The following is a 23,930-nucleotide window of genomic DNA, read 5'->3' on the forward strand; positions in this document are numbered from 1 at the left end:
TCAATATTTTATAATTTGTATGAGTAAGGGGTGCAATAAAATTTAAAAAAAAAACTTCTTTTTATCAGTGGAATTTTCATGCACTTTAAAAATTTGTTTATGTGGAATAATTACTCTATACAGTCTGAATACTGTTCCACCATTTTTTAGTTTGTCTTTGAAGGTGAAGCAGCACCTTGTTTAATGAGACTGCTCAAATAACCTGTTTTACAGCAGGTACATACAACAGTAGGTAAAGCAGATAATCTAATAAAATTAACAACTCTGTTGGATGCAAGTGTGCCAGTAGGCACAATGACAGCACGAACAATACTTGATCTGTGAAACCAAATTAGCTAAATGGAACTCTGCCATCTCCAAATGTATTATTTATACCATCTCCTGGATTGTTAAATCACAGACAGGCCCAACTAGCCTGGGACCCAGACGAATTCTGGGAGCTCATTTCAATTTTCTCTGCCAGAATACAGCCTGGATCCCTACCCGGCAGAAAACTTGCCAGTCAGCACAACACGGACAGAAGTGACTTTTGTTAACAACCAAGGCTTGATGAAGGAGCATTAGACAAAGTACCCGATACTTACATATTTCTCCCACGGAAACGGCAACACTGGTTCACAGACAGATCTCCTCTCAGTAGGCTCTAGTCTGTTGACATTTTCATGTCACATGATTCCTTGCTATCCAATGGAGTCCAGAGGCATTTTGCTCTGCGTCCATTGGTAACACCTCTTGGAAATCAAAGTACACATTTGAGTATAATGTCTGGCTTCGTCAGGCTAAGGTCCAATAGTAGAAATATCAGTTTGCACCGGTAGTAAAAACAACTAGTTCTGCTATTTATTTTTTTTAAACCAAAACCTTTAATCAGAGTATAAACAAAAACAAAATGACAAAAGTTGAGGAATTGAAAACAAGGAGTCCAGAATGTCCCAGAGGAGAAGCCCGAAATCCAGCGGGTCTTGGATCAGCTCCCAGCATCAGTCAGCTGCCACTGCATCAGGTGGATTTGGACACCGCTGGCCTCAGACCGTCACGCTGGGAGGCGTCCTGGTCTCCGGGCTGTCAATTTGATGTCACAGCCACGGCAGAGAGGGCAGTTTACTTGGACCTCTGCCTCATCTTTCTCCTTTTGCGCTTCAGCCTACAACAAAGGACAAGGAGTCAGAATAGCATTTACAACACTGGCAGCCTGTTAATGTATGACTCTACAGAGCTTAATAACTATTTGACTAACAGTACTGAATTGATGATGTAAACAATATTTCCATTGAAATAGAGACTAATAGAATACCTGACATTTTGATTTAATGCAGGTGGAATACAAAAAATATGTAACAATAAAGATTTAATGAAATGAACATTTTGTATGCCAACTGTCCAACGTTTTATTTAATACAGGAGACCAAATTACACCCGAAAATTCAACATTTGACAGACAGCACAAACATGCGCCACACAATCTCACCTGCGCATGCGCTTCTTTCTCCACTGCGAAAGAAAAAAGACACCATTAAAGGATTTTTGCTGTGACAAGTATAGTAATGAAGATACTATTTCAACTCTGGACGACACTTTGAAAGCACAGAGTTTTACGGGGGAAAGCTCGTGGACTTGCTGTTGTAGCTCGTCGGCGTGCTAACTAGCTAACACATGTTAGCACCATTTGAAACAACGAATATTGTATCACACGGACATGAAACACAAACCTTAGCTCTCATGTCGAAGAGGGAAGGCTGTGAACAGAGGGAGAAATGTTGTGGATTAGCTCGATGGATTTTAAAAGAACACGATTCATTTGGATCCTAATACGCAGAGCTGAATTTCTACTCACCGACTGCTAACCCGCCGTGTCCCTGTAGTACGTCAGAGTCCAGCGACAGCGTATTTATACGGGTTGTGCGCATGGTTGACGTCACGCTCATACTGCATGATCGCAGTGAAACATGGGACATTTAGAAACATTGTCGTACTCAGCCATTGCTGCAGTTTGTGTGGGCTTTAACGAGTCAGACATTTTATACGTACTTAATTGATAAACATATTTTTTTTTATATTATATTCAAATTACACATTAACTGGATTAATGTGATTGGTGGTACAGTATTGGTTGATTGTGTTACTGTGCGTATTGTCGTGGGATTTTGTCTATCCTCCCCTGAGAAACTGTTAAGACGAGTCTTCTCAGATACCAAGCAAGGTCAACCTGTCTGTGGTAAGCCACAACAATCATCGAGCAGCTGAAGTCTCTCGCTCGGTGTCATAGTCGCGGGGAGATGACGACATTCCCCTAAACTAAATGCACTAGAGAGACCGGGAACAGGCAGATTGTCTTGGGGCGCAATATACTGACCACCTTGTTGATCTTTGTAAGCGAACTAGAAATCTCCTTGATATATATTGAGGTCTTATAATAAATTCTTCTACTTGACATCGACGATTTCCGTCTCCCTGAATCAGCATCCACTCCATCAATTATTCCTTTTCACACATGACTTAGCTACCATTAATAATAAAAATAGGACTTAGGACCTCAGTATTTTTTCTGAAATTCAGGCTACATGCCTAATTCGAAACTAATTCAGTCAATTATGATATATTAAGGACGTTTGTGTAAACTAGACTAGGCAATATCTTAAACTGGTCTTTCAACAGAGCTGCTTTCTTCTGTATGGTCATAAGCCCTGGTTCAAGTTTCAATGAATGAGGTTACAGTAACTTGTAATTCATTAGTGCTCAAAAATCATGGCGAATACATTTGTCACTCATTAGGAAAATCACTCGAACTCACAATCCAAAAACACGACTCAATTGATGTCAGGTGGCTCTTTAATGTTTCCAAAAATAGTCTCTGAAAGTGGGATTTGTTTTACAAAAGTATCCATATATTTAACAAGTATGGAATTCTAATGTAAACACAGACTGTCAGGCTCATGGCGGCATCAGATGACTGAATGCTGAACCCTTGGCAGAAGTCAGACCATCCACAGGTGAGAAAGGAAAAATCTTTTTCTGTTACTTGTTAAATTACTAAACTGGTAGGACTTAAAATGTCAGTCTTAGAAATGATTAGCCGAGTAAACTACAGTTGGTGCCTAGAAGTATACACAGTGACTAGTAGGCTTAAGCAAGAGCAGTACAAATGTGGTAATTTTGCTGAACTGAGCAGTAATGTTGACTTAAGATGACATGATTTGAAATTGAGTGAATGTCATGGGACATCAGGATTCAAGTTGGGTGTTACATTGAAGTCCACGATTAGTTCACGCTCATTTCAAAAAGGCATGGCTTCCTGCTTATGACCTCAAGGAAGTTATCTAAATGCCAAACCCCATTACGCTGACACAGTATTGTGCATTCATTGTCCTTGGCCGCTCTGTCAAACTCATTTTATTCTCCATATGTTTCACTACAGTTATTGTGGAAAAAGGAAAAAAAAAGATCAAGATCAGTCGAATTGTTCCAGTGAGAATATGCCCTTGCACAAAACATCCTCTCTTGCAGCAGAACTGTGTCCACTATCAAGACAAAAGGCTGTCTCAAGGACAGTGAGATTTACTATGGACGTGTGTGTGTGTGTGTGTGTTTTAGGTGGAGTGACAATTTAGGAGCAGCATCATCCCAGACTGACATCAGTTAGATTCGGAGGTATTCACAGCGGCTACACCAGCTAGTGCCTCAGACAGCTGGGACAGAAGGATTTGTGACGTCTGTTCTTTGGGTCATCAGAGGTCTGTCAGAATTTCTTGGAGATAGAATCTATTCTGCAGCTTCAGTCTCCATCGCCTGTCCAGTTGCACTCTCGACAGTCTTTGAGGCCTTTAGAAAAGAAATGATTCAAGTCAGTGGAAACATTAGGAACCTGTATTCTTGTTTGTTTCATGAAACACTTTCTCAGACTCACCTTCTTTTTCTTCTTCTTCTGAGTCTTGCGGCTGGCTGAACTTTGAAGCAAAGCCTTTACGAGGAAAAAAAACACCAACCTTTAATTTGATGATCTAATGAGATTCAACATACAATATGTCAACATAAAATGAATTAAATATGCTGTCCGCTAACGCAAGAAAAAAACTCTCCCATTATCCCTTATAATTTATTTTCACGCAGGAGGACGCAATTCCCCATTCATCAGTCGCACTTTACCTTCAGCTCTGCGTCCTCCACATCATGCTCAGACTTGTAGAGTTCTGGCTCAAAGAGGCTGTTGGTGATTCGCAGAGGTCCATTGGCCATGAGCAGCACGGTAAACTTGAACTGGGCAACACATTCGCCTGAACACACATCAGAGTAAAAGATGCATTAAACAGCTTCACTTGGTACAATCTGGACGTCAAATGTCGCATTTAACAGGCGAGTGGCACTGATCAACTGATTAAAATGGAAGGTAACAGTGAGAAAGTCAAATTTGAACAATACATCAGTAAATTTGAATTCCGACAACACATTAACAAGAGCTTGACATTAATTTTATAGTGCATGTGCTGGTAGTGTGGAGAGTCTTTGGCCTGCATGCAGAGAACCACATTTTATCCAGTTCGCTTCATTAAGTAGACCATTAGTAACATGCACTTAGACGTATTTGACAGTCCTCAATGACAGTGCTACCATTTGAACTGAAAATCAATACAATTTTTGGATAAACTAACATTACTTTTAATGGGACCAAAAGGAAATTGTCTTTGTCAAACAACAGAAAATGAATAGACAATTTAAATTGAGTAATCATTTTTGTCATTAGCTGATTCCAGCTTCTCAAATGTCAGTTTTTTTGGTCAGACATGATGTGAAAGTCAGAACCTTTTGGGTTCTGACTTTAAATGTCTTGTTTCGTCGGTCTGACGAAACAAGACATTTAAAGACACCAAACTGGCCTGTAGTAAAACATTTTACAGTTTTAGATAAGTGATAAATCCATAAAAATAAGACTTGGGTGGAATTATTAGCATTAACTGAGGTGCATCTCCTGTTTAACAGATTTATGGATATATCCTGTTACCAATTTCTTTCTTTTCTTAACATCTGCGTTTGTGTGATTAAATATTTTTTGTGTTCGTTAAATTCACTTTACCAATATAAAACCTATGTTGTGACATTTTTTTTACAGATTGATCTACATTTGAAATCCTCAAGAAACTTCAGCCCTCACTTCATGTTGTTAACACGAAGACAAGAATTTAAATGGTCATCAAAGCTCTTAAATGCCACCTCCCTCATACCACTCACCCTCTTTCTCGTGCAGCACATTGAAAGGCTGCAGCAGCTCATGTTTGGCACACTCCACCACACCCAACCTGGCCTTGCCTTCATCCTCAAATGCTCTGAGGAGAAAAAACAGAAAGAAGATAAGAGAAATGAGGGAGTGAAACTGGGGAGAGGATTTTATCAAAGCAACACAATGTAATTTACAAGTCAGTGTGCCCTCAAAATGATTTTGAAACGGTTATTTAAGGGCGAAATAGTTGCATAATGTTGCTTTTGAAGAGATGAAAAAAATGCAAATATCTGAACTGAAGATAAAAGATTTTTACCTCAGAGTGAAGGGCATCGTATCAAAGCGTCTCTCCATCTCACTGAAGAATGTCCGAGATGTCTTCATCTTCAAGCCGTACACCTTGTTGGGGTCTCGTTTATAAACGGTGGTCCTCTGTCCTCCATCCTTGGCCTTGATCGCAAACAGAACATATATTCTCAAATCCTTGCCTTAATGAAAGTTTCAAAATTCAGCAGAAAAAAAAACAAATCTCATTTCCCCTCACCTTCCCTTCTCCAGTGCTGATGAGCACATCCACTGCATACACCTCATGTACCTCAAACTCAGCCTTCTCATGGTCCTTCCTACAAAAAAACAACCCCCCACTGGTTAAAGAGAGCACTCATCTGGTCAGTATTAATACAGCACTCGCCGAGTGACTGACCTTTGCTGGTCCGTTGGGTTTTGGATGATAGTTTTCTCCCCATCAATCACATGTTGTTTGAGCTGATGGGACAGCATGCCTGTACATATTGGAAGGAACAAACCGAGTCAAGCATGTCAAATTACAATCATCAAATTTATACGATGGGAAACACTGAGCTTGAAGGTACCAAATGTTCACAAACACCCACCCTCAATCGGAGAGCACTTGAATGACTTTGCAATCTTGTTCCAGGCTTCGGTGACCTGTGTGTTCTAATAGAAGAGACATGGTTATGATTATTTTATGGAGAGATGAGCGGTGCTGTTACATCAGTGGTCATTGTAGGAGATTTACCTGGTTTCCTGGCTTGACAAGACGCAGGGCAGCCTCAGCACAGAGGTGAGCTGCTTTGATAACGTCAGCCTTCTTCCCTGTGAGTGGGTTGTCCTGAAGTAACACAGGGGGAAGTGTGACCATCAGTGGTTGTCAAATAAATCACAACTCAGGATATTTAAGAATAAATTATTAAGTGTTACAGTGTCATTTAATCCAGCTGTGATGACATACCTTGGTTACTCCCACAACAAAGCTGTGAGCCACATTTGAGATGAAGCCATCAACATGCACACCCAGGTCACTGCACACAAACACAACAGGATAACGTGAGTGTGCACAATATATAAAATATATACTATAATTTATCTAGTGCACAGGGCGGACAGGTCCAAACTAAGCCGCTTACATCTTGACAAGGTCCCCGTCCTTCAGTATGACGTCTGTGTCACTCTTCAGAGGGGAGCAATGGCATACGCAGTTGTTAACCGACACACAAGTAGGAAAAGCGATACCTGTGAAAAGACAGTGAGTGAGCGAGTGAGGGAGGTGCTGAGTCAGACACATTTGATGGTGGCGAATGAAATGCGCCAAAAGACTCACCTTTCTTCATGTCCTTTTCCTTCTTGAAGATTTTCCCAGTCTCTGTCATGATGAAGGCGTCACCCTTTTCGCACAGGCTGAGTACGGAGACTCCAGCCATGCCTGCCGCAACGACCGCCTTCAGGGCCTCTGCGGGAAGAGAGATTTAAAAAAAAAACAAAAAAAACAGCCATGATGGGTTAAAAAAGGGATGTCAGTGACAGTGTCATATCCAGTTTAGGGTGAAAAACTAAGGATTATTTTCCTATCAATTAAACTGTTTTCTGGGTCAGGTGATTAATCGTGTGCTTCAGAAAATAGTGAGAATGCAAACCAGATCATCCAAGATCCAGAGTAACAGGTGTCTCTATAATGACTCTGTTCAAGGCACAGCTGTGTGATATGACCAAAACCTCAAATCCTGATAAACGTCATTTAATATCCAGATAGCGGCATTTCTGTTGCTTGATACTGTTCCCTTTATCGACGGTATAAATTGGGGCCGTGTCTTTGCAGAAGATGAACCAGCTGCTGTTATCTCCCTCCTTCTTTATGATTCTTCGTTTGACATGATTGTTGCAGAGGTGGTAAAAGTGGTTGGTGGTTTGTGGAGAACCTGCCCTTTTTCCAGTCTGTCAGACTTTTCAAACCCAAACTACGTCCATGTAGCTACTCTTTTGGGCACAAGCATCTAATTTGGCCTTAGCTGGTCGGAGTCCTCCTCCTGTTCTGGGTCATGTTCTCTGTGACTTGTTTCGTGTTGCCTTCAAGATCATTTTCCTTCCTTCATCTGTGCCGTTTGGAAGAACCAAAAGCATTGTCCGAGTGATGAAATATATTGAAGTAAATGGTGATTTGAGACAAGGAAATCAACAACAGAGGAAAAAAGTGAAAAGATAGGCGTTTTTTCATAAAGGATGTCACGTTATGTAGTATATTCTGTGTCTGTAAGCCAAAATCTCAAGGAGACGGCGTCATTCATGTGAAGCAGCGCGCCACCTGTTTGTGTGGAGCATGTGGTCGTCTCAACTATTACACCCAACTAATACTTTCACACTTGTGCTTTAATATATGGTGACGAGCATTTTCAAGATGAATTCCAAAAGGCGAAAAAACTGAAATGTGGTTAGAATGCAGAATCTATGGAATATTAGTTATGCACAGGTGCAAACACAGGCTTGTTTATGCTCTTGTAATATTAAAATGCCTCCTTGCCGTGACATGCCCCTGATACTGGGAGCATGTGGCCTTGCAAAAGACTCACTGCACAGTTAAACGGCATCAAGCACAAGCAGTAACACAATAGAGGATTCATGTTGGTGAGGTTACACTGACTGTGGCATTTTTTAAAAAGTAGAATTCTTTTCTTTTTCCCCCCCATAATTAATCAAAGAGCACTGGGTGTGTTGACTCTGATTAAGACCTTAAATCACAACCAGCTCCTCAGGCGTGTCTCACGTGTACGTGAGTGGGGGTCTGACGGGGTGGGTGCACAGTTAAATGAACCTTGTTCTGAACAGCCCCACGCAGCCACCGCGTTTTGTACTTGTCATTGTTATCTCTCACGTTAGCAGTTGCGGCTAGCTAACGCCTGCTATGGTAGCCTAGCCACGTAGCCACCTAGCTCGCTATGCTAACATGACAGCTACGAGGCGTTAAACAAATAAATGCCGCCACAGATAGAAGATGTTTCTAGTTATTTACAAGGCGCCGCGATTTTATTGGTTTTAAACAAAGGCCCACGTCGGGATGTGACATATGGCCGCTGCCGCCGCCGCCGCCGCTGCTGCTGCGGCACATGGCACCGCCGCTGCGGGGTAACGACTAGCTGACACTGCTAGCTAACATGAGAGGGATCACACTTGTGGACGGTCGAGTCACAACGGCCTCGTTCGCACTTACGATTCGCAATCTCAGCGCCCATCTTGTACTTGGTGACCACCAAGTCATCGGCGATGGTCTGCTCCTGCGACTCGTCGTCTCCAGACATGTTGGCAGTGTGTCCGCGAAGTAAGAGTAACTTTTCTTTTTTACGCCGGCGGGTGTCAGTCAGTCTCAGGATGTGGACCACGCTGCTCTCTGCGCCCGCCCGCCCGACTTCTACCGGCAGCCTGCGAGCACGAGATCCCGCCTGCTGCCAGAGATACACTCCGCGGTCAAGATGGTTCACAGCCTAGTCTTGCAAGTTGGCGGGAGGGCCGCAACCAACGCGTTGTCGATTATTTTTTCGATCTATCGATTAACACGTCTGTCTATGAAACGTCACAGAAAAATGGCTTTCATGTTTAGTCGACTAAAAATCCTTCTTCCACCTCAGGCTGATAATTATAGTAGTAAAGTTTCATAAACCTTTATCCCTGGTATGATGTACAATGAAACATTATATTAAAATCATTTGTGACTCCAAAACAATAACAAACTTTGACCAACCCCCCTTGGCTCTAATGTTTTTGTTTGTAATGACTTGCTTATTTGTCAATTTTTATTGTAAATTAAAAACATTTTTAAACTTCTTCCACCAATGCAAATTAGCCCATCGTGAACAGTAGATTTCAGATTTATATTTTTGTCATGTAATGTAAAGCTGCTGATTTATGCATTCTGTCTTTATCATGTTTATTTAGAAATAATCTGAAAATTAAATTGATAAGAAAAATAGTAGCCAAGGTGAAAAATAGAGATTATTAGGTATAGGAAAGATTTGTACAACAGCAATTGAAATATCACAGAATTTACATTACTTCCTTGTGTGAAGTTCATCTGTCAAGTAATAACTTCAAAAATAACTTGCTGAATGCCTTGGTAAATCCCATTAGACTGTTAAATTGGATTTGAACGAAAACGGAAAAACTGTGCACTCACACTCTCGCCTCTCTGATCATCTTTGTTCTGCTTTTTCACCACATCGCAGGCGGGTTGTGCGTCACTGATGAGTTCACGTGCCTCCATCTCATTTTTCAGCTGCTCACTGACACTTCAAGTGAATTCAAGCTTGGATTTGTTTGTGTTATTTCATAATTCACGTCACAATACAACCTGAAAATAAATAAGTACAACACACGTGATATAAATTAACGAGTACTTTTAAGACAGTTAGATATTTTATTGTTTTATTTATTTTAAATGCGTTGCAAGAAAATTTTAAAAAGAAAAGGCTTTACACAAATCAATTACACAAATGACAGGATCACTGCAAAAAATCATATTTTTCACAAACTGTATAAAAACACAACAATCACACAGTTGTTGTAACAGTGAAGCTTGTACTCCTTATTCATCTAATCTGCAAAAAACAGATTTACTATAACCTTTATTTTTGTGTTCTTTCACAGTTCACGGTTCATAAACATTTATTAACTGCACCATAAAACTGCGAAATGAGAATACATTTTATACTTTTTTTTTTAAATCTTTCAATGTTTGTTGTTTGTGGGAATCAGAGAAAACCTGAAACATATTACAAAACTACCAAGATTTATGACAGGAACTAAATTAACTGCAAAAATCACTATGTTTCTGTCCCAATCCACATTATTAGGTGCGTACGGCGTCTGGCTGGAGGAACAGTCTGCTGTGCCAGTAGTCTGGGTTGTCAAAGGATGTGTTGCTGCCCGGCTCCCCCATGCCGGCACACACCTTGATGTATCCCCCAATCCCCGCACACCTGCCACCGCCAACCTCCTCGGAAACAGCTCTTCCCTTCAATGGGAGGTTCTGGTAGTCCGCCTGCTCCCACCCACCGGGCACCACTCCAAATCTGGTCATCTCCTCATACTCCTCCACCATTTCTCCCCCAGCTGTGAGCACATCTGGCATGGGCATGGCCGTGCCGCTCGGATCCTCCTGATGTGTGAGTTGTTTATTTGTGTTGTTGCACCTCTCCTCTTCCTTTTCCTCTTCCTCCCTATACTCCTTTTTCAACACTTCCACTATTTGGTCTGCTTCCTGTGTCTCTGCTGAATCTTGCCCCTCCGTGGAGTCAGAGCGCCTGATATCCATGTATTCATACCTACCTCTTCCTGGGGCCGCCTCTTCTTGCACTTCCACAGGTCCAATTTCTCTCTCCGAGTCCCCAGGTAGCTGATTCTTCTCTGCGGAGTCTCCTTGCTCTGCTGCATTTCCCTCACAATCATCATCTTTACTCCTCTTCTTCTTTACAGCCGTCAGTGTTTCCACATCTGCTGTGAGCTCTACAGGGAACGAAGCCATGAAGGTCGGAGAAGGTAAAGGTGAGGTTTTACTACAAAGTGCCACCGAAGGGGCAGCTGCCTGAGATGAAACACCTCTGGCTGAGCAAGGGGGAGACTCTTTGCTCATGATTTCATACTCCTGGGAAGGATTTATCACAACGAGCGACAGATTATTCTTCGGTCTCGAGTTTCTTCGGCCAGAACGAGAGACTTTAGGGACTGTGAGCCATGACAAAATGTGTAGAAGGAAGAAGATCAGAGCAGAAAGCTTATTCAATACAATATAATATTGTGCTACAATTTTCTGGTTATTTTCAATATGCAGAATAATAGCCAGGCAAATAATAGTTCACCTCTCTCTGGAGTGTCAGGTGACCCTGGCAGGACGTAGCCATAGTGGTCCACCTCCTCCTCTTCCTCTGCCGTCCACACCTTGTATGAGGACGGACTTGATGCTGTTGAAAGCTTCCTGTGCCGGCTGATGGATATACGAGGATGACCCCTCTCTGAGCCAAATCTGGCCCTGTGAAGACTCCCATGCTGCAAACCTTCCTCACGCGGCTCTGCCTCTCTGCCACTCCTCCCGACCTCTGACCTGTCGGGCAGGGTCCGCACTGAGCTCAGCCGAGACCTCTGAAACCACAGCTGAGAGGTGCAGGCAAAGACTTAGACTGGTGCAGCACCTCGTAGAAATCAATTCTGCTATTTTCAAAATGAGACCAGCTGGACCTGAATGACTCATTTTACTGGGTCACTTCCTGAGGAAATACCATATTGGCAGTGCTGGTTCTTAATGCTGATTTTAAAAGGGTTATTGGCAAAGTGGAGTAACAGTTCTGATTGAGGTGAAGCAGTTGAAAGCTAAATGTAATTAATCCACTTCATCATCTGTACAATGCAAGCATCAACTAACATCAGTCCTGGTGGGTGGGAATGTGTGTTTGCATGCATGTGTTTGAATGTGTGAGTCTGTCACACCTGGCGGATGCTGTCTACGGGGCTGGGGGTCATTGGCAGGTATCCAATAGGTCCAGCCTGAGAGGTGCCGCTCTTCAAACCAGGGAAGAAAAAGCTTTGATTGCCTCTCACTCTTTGATGGTGAACCTAGAACAGCCTAATCAAATCTAAGACATATTTCATTACCCTGTCTGAATTAATCCGTGACCGGGACAGACTCCAAGATGGAGAGTGTTGGAGAGGAGGAGTAGCCAAACCGTCCTCCAATCCGGCCTCATCGCGGTCTTCAAACTCTGCATCCAAAAGTCCTCGCTCTGATTCTCTGCGATGGATTTCTGCCGAGGCTGCTTCTTCTCCTTCCAGCTGGAAGCACAGGATTTAACGTCACAGTCAAAGGTCAAGAGCAGTTTACGATCACATCGTCATCAATTTTACATATTTGTTATCAGTGACAAAGAAATGCCAATCATGGCAATAACTCATCAATATGGAAAAATTATTGCATTATCAGAATAAAAGAATAATAATGATTATTGCATATAACCCTTTCCTATTGTCAATGCAAGACTTACTCGGTGGTAACTGTACTTTCATTTAAGTAAAGGATTGGGTTTCCTCGCCAGCTGCCTCACCTTGATGACGAGGTATCTCGGTGGGTCTCTCGCCATACGAGTAAAGTCACTGGCCAGCTCTTTGAAAGTCGGCCTTATATTTTCATCAATCATCCAACCTGAAGAGAAGAAGTGAAATGATCCAGAACCAGTACGCATGTCTTTGTGAATACTGCTGCCATGTTTTTATGAAACTCACATTTGACCATGACCATGTAGACGTCTATGGTACAGATGTGCGGCTGAGACAGACGTTCGCCCTTCTCCAGCAGACTTGGCACTTCCTGAGGCTGCACGTAGGCATACGGCTCCGCCCCAAATGACATCATCTCCCACACTGTCACCCCTGTCCGGGAAGAGAGGTGGCACATTTAAATTCTCCCCTGACAAAAATTCACAAGAAGGCAGCTTTAAAGAGATGCATTCATTTATTAGTACATGTTTTATAGTGCAACTCACACTCACACAGCCTCTTACCATAACTCCAAACATCACTTTGATGAGTGTATCTTCGAAACAAGATACTTTCAAGTGCCATCCATTTTATGGGTGTCTGGATACGGAGACAAATTAAGCAAGACAGACTGATTTAATTCACCGAAGAGCCAGTGAAAACCACTCAACAGTGCCTTAGCTATTCAATGTGTATCTCAAAATGAGCGAGTCAGATCAACCTTGGTGTCTGTGTAGATGTATTTCTTGTCATCAGGATAAAGGAGGTCGGCCACGCCGTAGTCAGAGATCTGGACCTGGTAGTCATTTTTCAGCAGGATGTTGCGGGCAGCCAGGTTCCTGTGGACCATGCAGTGTTCCTCCAGGTAGTACATACCCTAAATACAACCGTGTAAACTATAAATATAGATCTTTTTCGTTCATAACAGTTGGTTGTCCAAAAAGCAAACCATCCATAATTACAAGTGCACTCACTTTAGCTATCTGCACACACCAGTTGAGCAGACGCTGGGGGTCCAGGCTGTTCTTGTGCTGCCTGATGTGCTCCAGTAAGGACCCCTGTGAAATGAGCTGGGTCAACAGTTGCAGACTGGCGCCTGGACAGATGCCCAGCAGCCTGACGATGTAGGGGTGGTCCAGGCTGCCCATGGACAGCATATGCTAGGCAAAGAGGACACATGCAGATAAAAACAATAGGCATAAGAACACATCTCCTCTCCTTCTCGTCATATTATTATATTGTGTCACATTAGGGTCTGATTCTCACATCAGTGATCTCGGTGAAGGTCTGTCGGCCTGAGCTGTCCTGGAGGGTCTTAATGGCGACAGGGATCTTCACTGACTCTCCCTCTGGAGTCCAAAATCCCTTAAAGACAAATCAAATGTCACATCAGTTGACATGAGTCTCGGAAGCATGTACAAAACTGAGAATAAAACATTAATAACTGATGGGTAATCACTGAATTATCCACTGATTTATAACGACAAAAAAAGACGGATGGGATTTGATAACTACCTTGTGCATTGTTCCAAAAACTCCAGAGCCAAGGGCTTTGATTTTCTTTAACTCTGACGGCCTCAAAATGCGGGCATGAACCTTGGTGCCTTTCTCCCCGGGACCCAGAGGCTCAAAGCTCTGCCAAAAAAACAACAGCAGATTAGTTTCTTTCTCTCCGAAAACAAAATGCATGTAAAGGTCGAATCAAATGCAGCTCATGGGACTGGATGGTCTCACCTCTCCACTCTCCAGGTACCTCCGCATTGCTCTCTTGCGTTGGATAGCCAGCCCTCGGTTGTACAGCACGCCCAGGAAAAACAACACCAGGCAGAAAATCAAGCCGGCCGGCACACCCAGAGCTATACCTGTGATCTGACCACTGCAGAGTGAAGCGGAGGGAGAGATGATGGTGTGGGGATACAGTTGTAAAAGGTCAGAAACAAGGGTGGGAAACGATAAATGGTTATGGTGTCATCCAAAGGCATTGAATCAGGAGCAACTAGACTACTAGGCTTTAGATTGTTGAAGAATCATTGATTCTAACCAATGTACCAAGATCAACTGACCAGTTACAATAATTAGAAAAGAAACAACAACAAAAATTCACATACCACCAACTCTGTTCTGCGTACTAAGTAAATTCATGAAGTTGATGCTCATAACTATTACAAGTGGTTGGTATGAAATTTTGCATTAAACATAATGCGTGTCTTAAGATAAGAGATAAGATAGACTTTATTGACCCAGTGGGAAACTTTACCTTGGACATCCCAGTGGCTGCAGTGTAAAACCCAATAAAAAACAACAAATACGTTCATCTACGTTGATGAAATTTACATATAGTCTAATATAAAACAACGGTGGATGACAAAAAAAACATACACATATGTCAATTACAAGTAACTATTAGAAGAAAAATCTTGTTGAAGTAAGTTGGGTCTATCACCCTGCTCTGTGACAAGGTCAGATGGATTGAACTCAAAAGGTACATTTCTGAGTGGCCATTTTTTATTGTTAAATATACATCTGATTAAAATGTATGTCTCAGATCAGAGGTGCAGTTTGTGTGGTTACAAAAATACAGCCTTCTTTTTTTGTAATGATGCTGGAATTATTGCTTCAGTGGGTTGTGAAGGAGACCTCACGCATCACAGCGTAGTTTTTTATATCTGCCAGCAGGGGGCAACACTCACCTGCTGGCTGCCAGTCTGCCTGTCTCCAAACAGTCATTTAATCCTGGTCCTGAGCATCTGAAACAGACAAACAGCTCTTTAGCTTCAACATTCATTGATGCGTTAGTGTGACACGTGGATGGAAACATAAAAATACACACACATATATATACTTTGCTTGGTCTCACCCCTGTGTACAGTTGTGGTGACACGGTTCACAGTGACCCTCCCTGTTGGGGTATTTGAAGATCAGCCCCTTCTGTCCATCATTTACTCCAGTGGGACAAGAGGACATGCAGTACGGACCATCTCGGAGGTTCGCACATCCCACACATTGATCTGTACCCTATACCAAAGTGAGAGAGGAAGAAAGTATTATACTATATACGATGTATAACTCTTGGTGTCGTATTTTTAGTTTGATTCCAATCATAAATTAATGATGACCACGGCCTGATCTTGATTATAATTTGTAAAGTAATCGACAAGGAATGACAGAAAGTCAAATAAACTGAGGAAAGCTGCTGCTCTACCAGGATTTTTTAGATATTTGCCCAAAGTGACAGATGTCACAGTGGAATCAAAGGTTTATAATGGTCACTGATTTCATATGGAAATCAACAACTCGTGTCTAAGTAGTATTGACATTTAAATACATTCACTCTGTACCGAATGCCTTTGTAGAGTCATTCCCCTCACAAAACTATGAGTTGATAAATAGCCAAATGCAAGCAAGAGTTCATACAAAGGCCCCCGACCGCAGAGTATTATTAAATGAAGTTATTACCGGTCCAGTACAGCTGTCTTTCCCATGCTGAGGTTTACATTCTGGATGACAGGCAACACACTCACCATCAGGCCCCGCAAATTCCCTGGGAGCTCTGGGAGCACAATATTCAAAAAATATCCATTCAGACAAAGGAAAAAACACTCAATACACAATCATCTGTCACGAGAATATCGAGTCAATAGTTCTACAGACCCTGTGAAAAAATTACAGCTGCCCAAACATGTGCCGTCTCGGCTGTAGTCCCTGCAGGAGAGACACTGGTCGGGCCCCGGGCCCCAGCAGCCTGAGTCCGAGCATAGCGGGTCACACACGTGACCTTCTGCAACTGCACACACAACAATGTGAGAACATGCAGCAGTTAGCCCATAGCTCACATTTCACTGAAACTAATTCTAGGTTAAGATACAAGAAGATAATGAGGAAATGTTGTTTTTAAAGACAATATGCATATCTCAACATAGAAAATCTGATGGAAGTCATTAATGTCCACTGTCGTACATGGGTGTACAGTGTAAAGCTTAACAAAACATAACAATTTCAACATTTTATTTGAAAAATCATTGAGTTTTTGTTCTGCCAGACCCTGAGCTCGCCTCACCACACTCTGCCAGCGGCCTGTTGTTGCTGAGGTTGTCGACTCGAACTTTGCGGCCTCTGAACAGCTGCGTCCAGTTTACAGTGTGGTGGTAACAGAGGTTGAGGTTCTGACTGATGTAAACGCTGCCGTCACTGATCTCCCGCAGGGAGCGCAGGCCCAGTGAGGTCAGAGTGGGGATGTGCATCACCATTAGAGAAAAACGTCTTGGGGTTTCAAGGGGTGGGTGATAAAGACACAAAGCAAAGAAAAGAAAACAGACAAAAATACCTTTTAAGTTGGCTACAGAAACAGTTGAAACAAATGTTGAATAATGAGAACACTGGCTTGATTCTGCAGATTGGGTTTTATCTCTAAGTCAAATGACCTGCTGCAATTTGGATGTTGGTGTTACAGGGAGCACGTACGCATATACGCACACACACACACGCTGCGCTGAGACATAGGAAGGTGCATAGTATAGAGCAGACACACGGTTATGTGACACATTCGACATGTTTTACGAATAGATATTAATTAAAAAAATTCTAAATTCTAAATGGTTTTTAAACTGTTTTGGTATCTGCTCTTTCTGTGCGATGGTATACAAGATGTTTTGTTTTATCAGGTAAATATATTTTATTTCACTGAATTCATCTTCTTCCTCTGGTCAGACTCCAACCAACACACATAGAAATATGCGAATCACATGCAGTTTCACATACCATGTGAACAACACTTACTTATAGAGCGACCTCCCCTGAATGGTAGCGAGACTGGAAAAAACGGACAGATCATTCAGCTCTTTGGGCCACGACTGGATGTTTAGAATATCTGGACATAAAACACAGTTATCATATTAAAGCACAACATGGTATAATATTGTACCTTCAGTGCAGTTTATCAAAGCATAGATAATTGAATGGATAAATGCATTCAGGACTGTGTATTTATAGATGCAAGTTTAAAGTTTAATGTGACAATTTTATTGAAATGAATTAAAAGCAATGTTCACCAGGAAGGGAGGAAATTCATCTTAAACTAACGGCATACTTAATAAATTGGTTGAATAGTAAAATAATAATTAAGTATTTGCATTTTGTAGATAAGATGCCACTAACATTACTGGCCACTGTGATTTATTATCAACATTTCTATTCGAACCTGTTATTTCTCTGACGGTGCGGAACACTTCCAGTTTTTTCGCATCCAAGGGCGGGATCTTTTTAAAGTCGTCTCTATGAACAATAAAACCACAGAATGAACCTTCTGACTGTTCAGTGCTGAGATCTGAGATTCTTCACCACAGGCGGCACAATTACCCAAGAATCCCCGTGACCAGGAAGTGAAGACTGCCCTGGATCTTGGTGCAGTTGATGAAGCTGTCTATGTTGCTGGCGTCCACGGTCTGTCTGTGTTCAGCACCTGTTCCTTCACACACTACAGGGACGACGGCATCATTAGTTCTGATGACTGACGAATAAGCTCAGTGAAAGTTCATGGAGAGCATTTGTTCGTGTTGACCTTTAGGGCAGAGTCCATTGCAGCGCTCACACTGCCTCTGGCCTTCTTTTTCCACCTCCATCTTGTCTGGAGGACAGACGCTCACGCAGGAGCTACCGCTCACCACAAAATTCTCTGCAAGGAGAAAGAAAAGCAGGACAGGTGAGGAATTTCAGACAGATAGAAGAACCACAACATATAAGAAACACCGTCACGTCATCTAGACAAGAAGGTTAGGAAAAGTATGTTCAACAAGAAGAAATGAGAAAACATGCTGAGTAGACAAACACTGTAACACACAAGCTACTCACTGGGGCACTGGGAGACGCAGATGGATCCGTACTGATACTTTGCATTAGGGTTGGTCTCCATATTAAACGTCTGCTTGTTATAGATCAGAGTCTTGGGGCACTGAGGCACACAGGCTCCGGAGTCGTTGAAATGACGACATGCCTGCACACACACACACACACGCACACACACACACACACACACACACACACACACACACACACACACACACACACACACACACACACACATTCTTTTAGAGTTCATTATATGTAACTAAACTAGTAAAGTCTATCATGCCACCGCTCTGATCCAGATTGAAAAACCTCATAATCAACAGCTACAGTATGAAAGGGAGTGTTGATGTATGTGTAGAGTCAAATGTGATTGGAAAAATAGAATTGTAATAAAAAATAGCATGAGACAAAATAGTTTGGAATGAAAAAACCTACACATTGTTGCAAAGACGGACTTTCTCTTTGTTTTTAATCAGCACATTCCTGCAGAGAGGCGACAGATAGAGCACTCACGAAACAGTCGACGTCCAGCGGGCCTTTACATCCTGCTGCACACTCTATGTGACAGCAGTCCCTGGGGCTCGTCCCGAAACAGCGGCCATTGCACTGCGGAGCGCACACCGTCTTCGTCACTGAGACACACGGGAGAAGTGGGTTGAACAGGGGTGACCATGTACACGTGTGTGTGTGTGCTGTGTCTTTATGTCTTCATGTTTGCATGTCTCTCTGTCTCTGTGTATTTCTGAGGGGGAAGGAGGAGGAGGAGGAGGAAGAGGAGGACGAGAGAGAAACAGAGTGAATGAATGAATGAAAGGAAACAGAACAATTGGACACTCACAGATCTGACATTGGCCCTCATTTGGCCCCCAGCAGTAATCTCCACACGATTTGTGGCATGGGCCTGAGAGAGAGAGAGAGAGAGAGAGAGAGAGAGAGAGAGAGAGAGAGAATGAGAATACCAATAAGAAAGTGAGGTTCAAAAGATACTTTGGGATGTGAGAAACGGGACCATCCCAACAGTGACCTCTCTCTCCATTGTGCTGGACGTCGATGGGAGCACCGCCGTCCCTGATGATGTCCTGCCAGAAGATCCAGGGGCCGTAACTCAGGTACTTGTTGTTAATGATCTGCACTCCTCCCTCCAGAATCTCTGTGAAGAAATGAGACGTGATGCACGCTACAAACAGAAAACAGACAGGAAATCCTTCACACTTCAGCAGCCTGCAAGTTACAGTTTAATGATTTGGTACATACTGGTTGAAATATGAATTAATTACTACAGTAGGTACGGGTGATAAAGGGGTCAAAAATTGTATCGAGGAGGGACCCACTACTAAGTACTCTACGAGTTATTATTTGAAAATGGTAAATTAATAAACGAGACAGACGGGAGTAAAACGCTACATCATGAAAAATGTGGCACAACACATACTTTTTCATCTTTAATATTATATTAAACCCCAAAACTCCACTGTTCCTCAACATTATATTTATCACATTATAAAGTTTATGGCAGTAACACCCTCATTCCCGGTCTTAAACCCAATGTTTTGTTCCCCAGCAACACCATTGTATCCTTCACCATAAATAATAACTGCTCTAAGAACCTTTGACAATGTAATTTCCCCAAAGAATTTTTTTTCTACCCTTTTTCCTAACTTGTTGCCCATGAACAACATGAACTGTACCCTGCAATTATAAACTAGGTCAATAATTTAAAAGTACTTACAGAGAAACTGGGACCAAACATAGAGTTGTTACCCCCTTTTTTCCCAACCTTTTGTACTTACAGGGGTTGGTAGGTGTTTTATTAATACCCCATATTCACTAAACAAGTACTCTGTATATAGGGGCTGTCATCTAAAGGGTTACTGACATTACATTCATCTTCTTTTCGACTTCCAAGAAGCTGCGGCGCACTGGAAGAGCCCTGACTCCCTGAGTCACTGACTACATGTCCAAACATTCAGTGCATTTTGTTGTAGCACTAGAAAACGTTGTACTTTTTTATTATGTTGGTATAGTTGAGATATATAGTATATAGTCTTCCATAACTTGGAAGGTATAAAACACCGGGCTACAGTAGGTGATGTTTGGTTACTTTTTTTTCTCATCCCAGGTTATATTTAATATGCCTTTGTTCTCACTGACTTCAGTAATTCACAGGAAAACACACGGGACCTTGCACATCTTCACCTGTCAGGTTCGCGAGCCCCAGCTGCCGCAGGCCACTGGAGCCGTCCTTGGGGTAGTTGAAGAAAACCGAGAGGGCAAAGCGTCTTTCGTAGAGGCTGTTTCCCCGGATGATTCGTAGTTGCCCCAGAGGAATCTCCTGAAAGTGGTTCATGACAATGAGGATGTAGCCGGTCACCTCGCGGATTGTCTGGAGGGAAGGAGAAGATCACCGACATGAAACAACAGCAAGGAGATACAAGGTGTACAACTTGTTCATTCACAGCAGATTGAAGACGAGGAAGGATGGTGTCCACAGTACCTTGAGGAAGGAGAAATCCCAGTTACTCTCTATCTGAGTGATCTCCAGGTTTCCCATGATGATCTCACAGCCGTCATACCGGTCCTTGATCAGGTTGTACTGATTCTCCTGAGAGCCCGTGGAGCTCAGGCCGTTCTGCGTACCGGGACACACCTCTGACACACAATAGGGGGGAAAGACACCTGTTACTCGAAGTTTGAGGAGCACAGCGTGATTTAAAGGAAGACATTTTCTCATTTTTAAAGTCTGCCTTCAAACAACACTCAAACTCGTACGTACATTTAGATTGTTCCATCTGGCTAGAAAGGATTTAGACGTAGGTAAGGCACAAAAAGAGTTTGTGCAGAACTCCCTCTTGCTCTAGGAAGGTAACACAACGTGGGAATTTTGTACTAACCCAGAACTTTGATCAATTTTACACGGAAACAGCGACAGTGCATTTTGTCACCCTTCAATGTTAATTCAAGAGGGATCTCTTTGTTACCAGTATGGACAGATGGAACAACTGCAGCAAACAAAAACTCTCTCATGGTCATGTTGGTATTGTTTTTAGACAGAACGGAAAAAAAGGTGAGCTGCTATCTCCTCAAAGCACAGAATATCCCTCATACTGGAGTATGAAAAGACATTGGGGGTCAGTACATCACCTCTGACCAGTAGTTTTACACATTTGAGTCCAGGTGACATACTTTGCATCCGAACTTTGTTTTACATTTTTTTAGACAGCGTTGGTTTCCGTCCATGGCATTAAAATCAATAAGCAGAAACAGGAAACTTCACCACAGTGATTACTTAGCCAACACTGATTGGGTGACAATTAAACAAGACATGTTTGGTGTGGTATACTATAAAGCTGAACAAATGAAGAGTGTCTGAGAGATAGGGCTGGACTGTTTTCCACAGTGTTTACGGCTTTGGTGAGTCTCCCTGGCGATGTGAGTGCTGCTGTGTTGGCTGCAGAGTTTGATGTGAAGCAGAGTAAAACAAGCAGACTGTAACCCGGCTACATGTAGCAGCACAGGCCCGGGGCTGATGGAGAGGAGGGCGAGGGTCAAGGGGAACAAGGCTTCTCGCAGACAAAGTGACGCATTGTGGCGAAGCTATAAATGTGGTCAGTGTGTCCCAGTGAGTGAAGAGTGATGCAGTGACAGACAGGGATTCTGTGTGAGGGCATGTGCATACGTGTGCGTATGTGTGCGCATGTGTGCGTGCATGTGTGCGTCCGAGGGGTCTGCGCTGCTGAGATCATACCAACAGACAATGGGCCATGTGTGACTCGGACACTCTGGCAGAGAGAAGGGAAATATCAAGAACGGAAGGAGACACACACACACCATCTCGCACTGACCAACCAAAATGCTGCAGTCTCGGCCCTTTATATGCAACAAATGGACACCTGCAGTAGTAAACACATGTCGTATTTCCTGTCTTCACCGGGAACATGTGGCGTTATAAACCAGAATCTTTTAGTTGCTTCCTAAATAACATTGAGACTCACTGCATGTACTTTTTGCATGTATAAGTTTGGTTTTCTTTTAAATGTGGAACTCACAGACAATCTGAGAGAGCTGCATGAACATTTGCACAATCCAAATAAGTTCAATATCTCATAATCCAGAATCAATCCAAAACACTTTTGAAAAGTAAAGGATTTAATGTCATCATTACTTCATGTCCCCTTGTTTAGCATTCATAAGCAATGTAAATAAATATAATCATGCAGTATTTGTAGTATAGTGTAGTTGTAAGCAAGCTACTGTCTTCAGTAATGTTTTTACAAATTAGGCTATTCACGCAGTTTAGCCTACACCAGGGTGTCAGTTTTGGAGAACACAGTAAGTACTGTGTGATCCGAGACAAAAGAGATGAGGGTGAACAGTTTATATGATAAAATGTTAATAAAATGTTTCCTTTTTTTAAGTCTCTATGCCATTTATTCTATTCTATTCTAGTTTCTGTTGCAGTTGTGACCTACAAGGCAGGCAGAAGAAAAAGAGGTTCAAGGATAGAGGAAAGCCAACATGGAAAAAAGATGAAGTTGTACATTTGAAAGCTGAAAACACAAAAGACAAGTCATCTGCTATGAAAGTCTCCTACCTTCATGTGTTTGAGATGATGATGTCTGCAGCCTCCAGCAGAACATCACACACATCACAACGACTCGCCACAGCTCCATGTTGACGTCTTCTCTATTTATTGAGATAATGTCATATCACACGAGTCTGTGTTGTCCTCCGAGCAGCCAAGGGTCTGTAGGAAAGTATGCATGTAAAAAAATAAGATAAAATAAATATATTGAAAAAAATTAATCTCTGTAAAGAAATGAGAGTGGGGGAGGAATCCAATATCCTTCTTCAAAACTGTTACAAGCGCAGATAAACCGCGCAAATTGTAACAGTGAAAAGGGGCGAACAAGTGGCAGTTTGTTTTGATGCTGGGTTTCCCCTCCCAGAGAGGGACGTGTGATTGGACAGGAGCCTGATTTACTCACCAATCAGATGTTGGTCCGTCATTTCTTTTTTTTTACCTGCTGCAGCCTCAGATGTTGCACTGAGCTTGCAAACAGACACAACTCTGCTTAGATTAATGTGGAATATATTTCTGTATATATTGATAATATTATTGTACAGTTGTTTTTCTAGTACAATTCAGGCCGCTGAACAGAAAAGATCAAGCTGATTCAGATTTAAATGGATGAGGCATCAGGTCATTTTACCTTCAACATGACAAGTTGACTGATTTTGTGTGAAACACAATATGGGGCTCTGAAAAGGGTTAGTACTTGTGATAATAAAAGAGAAAGATTCAGCAAAACAAGTGATCCAAACATTTTGCATGTGCAACAGTGTGAACACCGTGTACCATACATGTCTCTTTTAGTGTGCAGCTATTTTGGTTCCTTGCTGTCAGCTGCTGTGTGTGGCAGCAGTGCTGTGGTCCCTCAGTGAAGACCCAGCGATGTGACTGGCTGCACTGTCTTCGCTGTAAAGAGCAGTATTGTCCCCGCGGCCCCGTCAACTGGTTAATCACCTCTTTGATGCGCATGTCGCAGCCTGCCACAATGGGCAC

At 42.5% G+C, this 23,930-nt stretch overlaps 2 protein-coding genes and 1 long non-coding RNA gene across 3 annotated transcripts; all 3 read right to left on the reverse strand.

Moving 5' to 3' along the window:
• Positions 1–839: 839 nt before the first annotated feature.
• Positions 840–1,939, reverse strand: LOC118316870. The gene is made up of 4 exons (XR_004795278.2): positions 1,835–1,939; positions 1,710–1,736; positions 1,469–1,491; positions 840–1,144 (listed from the first exon to the last, which is right to left on the reverse strand). It is a non-coding gene; the product is annotated as an uncharacterized LOC118316870 (long non-coding RNA).
• Positions 1,940–2,811: 872 nt separating this feature from the next.
• pa2g4b (proliferation-associated 2G4, b) lies at positions 2,812–8,978 on the reverse strand. Its single transcript, XM_035645286.2, has 13 exons — positions 8,715–8,978; positions 6,834–6,962; positions 6,640–6,745; positions 6,465–6,534; positions 6,252–6,344; positions 6,106–6,169; positions 5,916–5,994; positions 5,757–5,835; positions 5,529–5,662; positions 5,224–5,318; positions 4,144–4,271; positions 3,905–3,958; positions 2,812–3,819 (listed from the first exon to the last, which is right to left on the reverse strand). The coding sequence occupies exons 1-13, from the start codon at positions 8,800–8,802 to the stop codon at positions 3,760–3,762; spliced, it is 1,179 nt and encodes a 392-aa protein (XP_035501179.1). The 5' UTR covers positions 8,803–8,978; the 3' UTR covers positions 2,812–3,759.
• Positions 8,979–9,908: 930 nt separating this feature from the next.
• Positions 9,909–23,245, reverse strand: erbb3b (erb-b2 receptor tyrosine kinase 3b). Its single transcript, XM_035645285.2, has 28 exons — positions 22,959–23,245; positions 20,862–21,016; positions 20,564–20,750; positions 19,392–19,517; positions 19,206–19,268; positions 18,881–18,999; positions 18,371–18,512; positions 18,081–18,194; positions 17,879–17,996; positions 17,721–17,794; positions 17,300–17,390; positions 16,581–16,783; positions 16,175–16,307; positions 15,980–16,073; positions 15,381–15,538; positions 15,214–15,270; positions 14,258–14,399; positions 14,039–14,158; positions 13,790–13,888; positions 13,498–13,683; positions 13,245–13,400; positions 13,048–13,123; positions 12,770–12,916; positions 12,592–12,689; positions 12,146–12,322; positions 11,981–12,052; positions 11,356–11,647; positions 9,909–11,221 (listed from the first exon to the last, which is right to left on the reverse strand). Exons 1-28 carry the CDS (start codon positions 23,035–23,037, stop codon positions 10,347–10,349), a joined length of 4,353 nt encoding a protein of 1,450 aa, XP_035501178.1. The 5' UTR covers positions 23,038–23,245; the 3' UTR covers positions 9,909–10,346.
• Positions 23,246–23,930: the final 685 nt, after the last annotated feature.

Source organism: Scophthalmus maximus, chromosome 3, assembly GCF_022379125.1.
Source record: "Scophthalmus maximus strain ysfricsl-2021 chromosome 3, ASM2237912v1, whole genome shotgun sequence".
Taxonomy (NCBI): domain Eukaryota; kingdom Metazoa; phylum Chordata; class Actinopteri; order Pleuronectiformes; family Scophthalmidae; genus Scophthalmus; species Scophthalmus maximus.

What these genes read in the sequence shown, in the direction of transcription:
- pa2g4b (XM_035645286.2), bottom strand. Translation starts at nt 8,802, where the DNA reads ATGTCTGGAGACGACGAGTCGCAGGAGCAGACCATCGCCGATGACTTG. An exon ending in GACGGGGACCTTGTCAAGAT is followed by an intron (nt 6,535 to 6,639) that starts GTAAGCGGCTTA and finishes GTTTGTGTGCAG; the next exon opens with TGACCTGGGTGTGCATGTTG. An exon ending in AACCCAACGGACCAGCAAAG is followed by an intron (nt 5,836 to 5,915) that starts GTCAGTCACTCG and finishes GTTTTTTTGTAG; the next exon opens with GAAGGACCATGAGAAGGCTG.
- erbb3b (XM_035645285.2), bottom strand. Translation starts at nt 23,037, where the DNA reads ATGGAGCTGTGGCGAGTCGTTGTGATGTGTGTGATGTTCTGCTGGAGG. An exon ending in CAGGGGAGGTCGCTCTATAA is followed by an intron (nt 16,784 to 17,299) that starts GTAAGTGTTGTT and finishes TGAAACCCCAAG; the next exon opens with ACGTTTTTCTCTAATGGTGA. An exon ending in GGTACCTGGAGAGTGGAGAG is followed by an intron (nt 14,159 to 14,257) that starts GTGAGACCATCC and finishes TTTTTTTGGCAG; the next exon opens with AGCTTTGAGCCTCTGGGTCC.